This window comes from Palaemon carinicauda, chromosome 18 (genome assembly GCF_036898095.1).
Source record: "Palaemon carinicauda isolate YSFRI2023 chromosome 18, ASM3689809v2, whole genome shotgun sequence".
Lineage (NCBI taxonomy): Eukaryota > Metazoa > Arthropoda > Malacostraca > Decapoda > Palaemonidae > Palaemon > Palaemon carinicauda.
Window position 1 is genome coordinate 104,021,849 of NC_090742.1, and position 4,490 is coordinate 104,026,338.

Consider the following 4,490-nt stretch of genomic DNA (forward strand, 5'->3'; position numbering starts at 1 on the left):
CATATTTTGCCAAAAGACATTAAAAAACTTTAGACATTATGCAAGTTATGGAAATTAGACGGTGATCAGCTGTAATTAGACTACTAAAAATGTATTCATATAATGGAGTAACATTATGCATTTTCTAAAAAGTGTTAAAAACTTCTTGTATAACTTACAGAAAATAACAGATAAATTAAGAACTAAGAAATCTACAGTCTTTATAGAAAACGAAAGAAAAAATACCATTTTGTTTTACACCTCTATAAACTCTTAGCTGAGTTAAGTTTTCCAAGTCATTTCCGATCTGTTACTCATCCAAAGATAATAGGCCTCAATCATCTCCAAATGAGAACATCTAGGATTATCACCGAAGCAGGGGTTGTCTTTCACTTGGTACTTTAGCATAAGAGAATGGATACTTAGGTTCCGAGAAAATGAAGTAGCATTTGTGTGTGATTTAGCCAAAATGTATAACACTATCTCTCTGTCCTTATTTGACCAGCACTGTCATAGGTTTCTTTGGCGTGATTTCAAGGTTGATGTTGAATTGTTTCGCCAGGTCACCAAACACGTTGTTGCATCAAGTCTTTTATTAGAACAGGATTCAACCTAAAATACAAAAACTTGTTTCAGCCAATACATCAATGCTCAATCCCAAAATTCCACCATTCATACAGAATCATTTAAAATTTTATATATGTCCAGTGATAACAAAATTTGTTCAAATATTAGCAGCTAGCAATAAATTCAATTCCGTTATCTAAATATAAATATAAATATACTCTTAGCATGACAAGCGAATTAATACAATTTAGCACTTACATCATTTACGACATCGGCGGCCTGGGAATTCATTAAAAACCCAACCAATTAACTTCTCGAACGGCGCTTCCGTCCTTTTATTTAACTGCAAACATTTTCAAAACTTGAAATACTACACACACATAGTAACCAATTCATAATATGATATAGCACAGTCCCAACACACAAATAGTAAAATATAACAGTACCTCGTTTAAACATCATAACACCAATTACAGAGTTATACCAACACGCCGCCTGCTGCAAATCTTAGTAACAAGACAACTTTACTGAACACCAGTTAAAATCCCACAAGTTATGCATAATTTGATACCTCGTAATCACTTTGACAATGAGTACAATCGTACTGAAAAGTATTCATCAACAATATAAATAATCGTACATGTTAGGTTACACTAACCACTAAACCAAGTAATACCCACCTCATATCAGGAGCAACTGATCACGTGACCAACACCACCACAAACCTCAACCACTATGTTCAAAGACAGCCACCGTCCTGGAAACCAAAGACTATATACTGAAGGAAGGTAGGAAGGCTCAAAATAGAATGTTAATACGCTAGTTGGCAACTCCAAAGTGAACACAATAGTTGATTGCTCCGAATTCAGATGGCGTTGTAGGTATACATTGTTTGTCGTCTGTTTGTTTATATTCAGAATTTGACAGTTGACTCAAACGAAATCATGGCGCCGACAGTAAAGAAGTCACACAAGTGTGTTGTGTGCCATAAACAAAAAGAAACCGATCCTCATTTGGTATTTCACAGGTTCCCTAAGGACAAAGAACGGTGAGTCCAAACAGTATAGTACATGCAGTATGTGCTGCTAATGAGTAAACCCCACTGATATTGGATGTAAGATTAAGGCAAGGCATCCACAGTAAATCTCTTTTGTTTTTCATTTTTTGTTGGCTTGTATGCTAACTTACTTCTATTTCCAACCCCCTTTTGATTATTTTTGTGTATGATACAATTTTGTGTTATTTTGATCCTTTTGATTGTACATTTATACATTTATTAGTTTATAATACTAAACTATGCATAAGTGCATCATGCTTTTCCATTTCAATAAAAAATAAAATACAATTGTGTTTTTATACACCTAATATCTCTCCATCTTACAGTGGCCTACAAACTGTAATTAAATGTATGCCTACACATAAGCATTTGTGGCTAAGTTTAACAATTCAGATATACAGCATGTTTTAATTTATTCGAATGTGGTATTGTATAGAACATTTAAAAATGGTTGCAATATATTGTACAATACTTAAATTTGCAAGAAAATTAACTAAATGGTAAGAGATATAGGCTAGCTATTGAATTTCTGAAAAATAGACTGAGAAACATAATTTGCAATTTAGTTACCTAAAATTTAAGAATATCATGAATATATGAGTAAAATATACTGACATAGTAATGCAAATTATGAATAAATATGTCGCAAAATTTACAATCGAATTCCATCCTATATACCCGTAAGCATTACCGCTCTGAATGTTTGGTTGCTCGCTCAACAGATGGAGCCATTCGTTTCGCATGGAAGTATCTGGCATCTTTTCATAGCACACTCATTTGTGTGTTAAAAGCCTGAGCCTTCCTATCTTCCCAAGGGAAAGGCCCGTGCCAACAACAAGTGTTGGCTTTAATACCCCAACAACAACAACAACAATATCTTCCTTCAGTATATAGTCTTTGCTGGAAACCTTCACCAGTAATCTCTAACGCGCATGTGCAAACAAATGAATTTTAATATGCACAGACTATATAAACCAACATAGCCAACACCAATAATTATCATTATAAAATTATAATGATACATATATATATATATATATATATATATATATATATATATATATATATATATATATATATATATATATATATATATATATACTGTATCATGGTAGATGATTAAAAAACGGCTTCACCGTCAAGAGTTTATCAAAACTGCCAGCCTAAAGTCTTAACCATCTGTGATCCAATTGCGTAAAATTGAGAACAAAAACAGCAATTAACAACAAATAAATGCTTAACCATGACATGGTGTTTATTTTTTCTCCACTTTTGAAAAAAAATCAAAGTAATCTTTCCTCGTAGTGGTATTTATAAGCTACTATAAATAAAAGATGTCTCACATGATGGGTCTGAGTAAAAAGTGTCTAAACCTTGTAAATTTTGCTGAGTTTTATTTTTCGATACTGTATATATAACATCAAACTGGACAGGTAAAAAACACGTGAAACCTTTACATTTCTTTGTTTATCATATATGAAACCTTTCTTGCATCACGTATACTGGTATTTTCCTCATTCATTGAATTTTAGATACTGGCTGCCAGACATACGTTTTTTTATTCACAAAATGAAAGTGTGACATGACAATGAATTGTCATTATACTCGTGTAATATATTCTGAGGAACAGTACGAAAAGAAGTATTTCGCGGACAATAGGGAAAACTCGTGATTATTTATAAAGAAAAATCTGCCATTTTTTTTTTTTTTTTTTAAACACCAAACCCAAGGATAAGGTGGAAATTTGTATGACGTAGGTCGGGAAATTTGAAAGTAAAATTTTGATGGTAAACTCGAATTAACAGCAATTCCAAACCCATCACTAAGAGATCACGTGAATTGGAAAGCATTTATTTCCATTGTGATGTAAGTATATGATTTCCCTTTTCCAGTTAGATTAAATTGGGTGGGCAGCTCTTTGCTTTCCTTCTAATTTTTTTTTTTTATAAAGTCTACCAAAACACTTCCTCCAATTTTGGAAGATTCCTGACATTGAAACAGAACAAAATAGCACTTTTCTTCTCTTATCTCCTCCAAGCCTGACAAGGGATTCACCCGACTATGGTTGGTACTGCTCGGGTGTCACAGTCCACCCTCCCCTGTTATCCACAACAAATGAAGCTTCATATGCCGAATATCCTACCGTTACAGCCTGATTAGTCCCCAAGGCGACCAAAGGAAGTAGCAGGGTCTATCGGAACTGCCATAATCCTTCTCTATTCATTCCTATTTCTAGCATGCTCTTTTGCCACTCTCACAGCTGTCCTCCTATCACCGAGTCCTTTCTTCACCCAATTCATCCACCCAAACCTTGGCTTTCCTCTTGGACTTTTTTCATCAACTCTTGCATTCATATCCTTCTTCAGCAGACGTCCATTTTCCATTTTCTCTACAAGGCCAAACCACCTCAACGCATTCTTATCCACTCCAGTTGCTGATTTATATCTTAAACTCTTTCTCTCCCTCACTACTTCGGTTTTAACCCTATCTAATATAGATACACCAGCCATACTCCTGAGACACTTCATCTCGAATATATTCAATTTCTGTCTTTCCGTAACTTTTATTCCCAACAACTCCGATCCGTACATCACAGATAGTGCCATCACTTCCTCATATAGAACTCTCTTTACATTAATTCCCAACCCTTTACTCTACACGACTCCCTTCACTACCCCTAACATTTTACATCTTTTATTCACTCTCTGACGTACATCTGCTTCCACTTCACCATTTGTACCAACAACAGACATCAAGTACTTCAACTGATTTACTTCCTCAAGTAGCTCTCCCCTCTTCCTTCTTGTGCAACTCATAACGTTACTCTTACCCACATTGATTCGAACTTCCTTCTCTGACGCGCCCTTCTAAACTTTGTCACTAATTG

The 4,490-nt window shown here is 34.6% G+C and overlaps 1 protein-coding gene and 1 long non-coding RNA gene across 2 annotated transcripts; both read right to left on the reverse strand.

The window, feature by feature from the left end:
- Positions 1–472: 472 nt before the first annotated feature.
- On the reverse strand, positions 473–1,290 carry LOC137657132 (uncharacterized). Its single transcript, XR_011047121.1, has 3 exons — positions 1,227–1,290; positions 805–889; positions 473–591 (listed from the first exon to the last, which is right to left on the reverse strand). It is a non-coding gene; the product is annotated as an uncharacterized lncRNA (long non-coding RNA).
- Positions 1,291–3,819: 2,529 nt separating this feature from the next.
- Positions 3,820–4,131, reverse strand: LOC137657461 (uncharacterized). The gene has a single exon (XM_068391799.1). It carries the CDS (start codon positions 4,129–4,131, stop codon positions 3,820–3,822), a length of 312 nt encoding a protein of 103 aa, XP_068247900.1.
- Between the last annotated feature and the right edge of the window lie 359 nt (positions 4,132–4,490).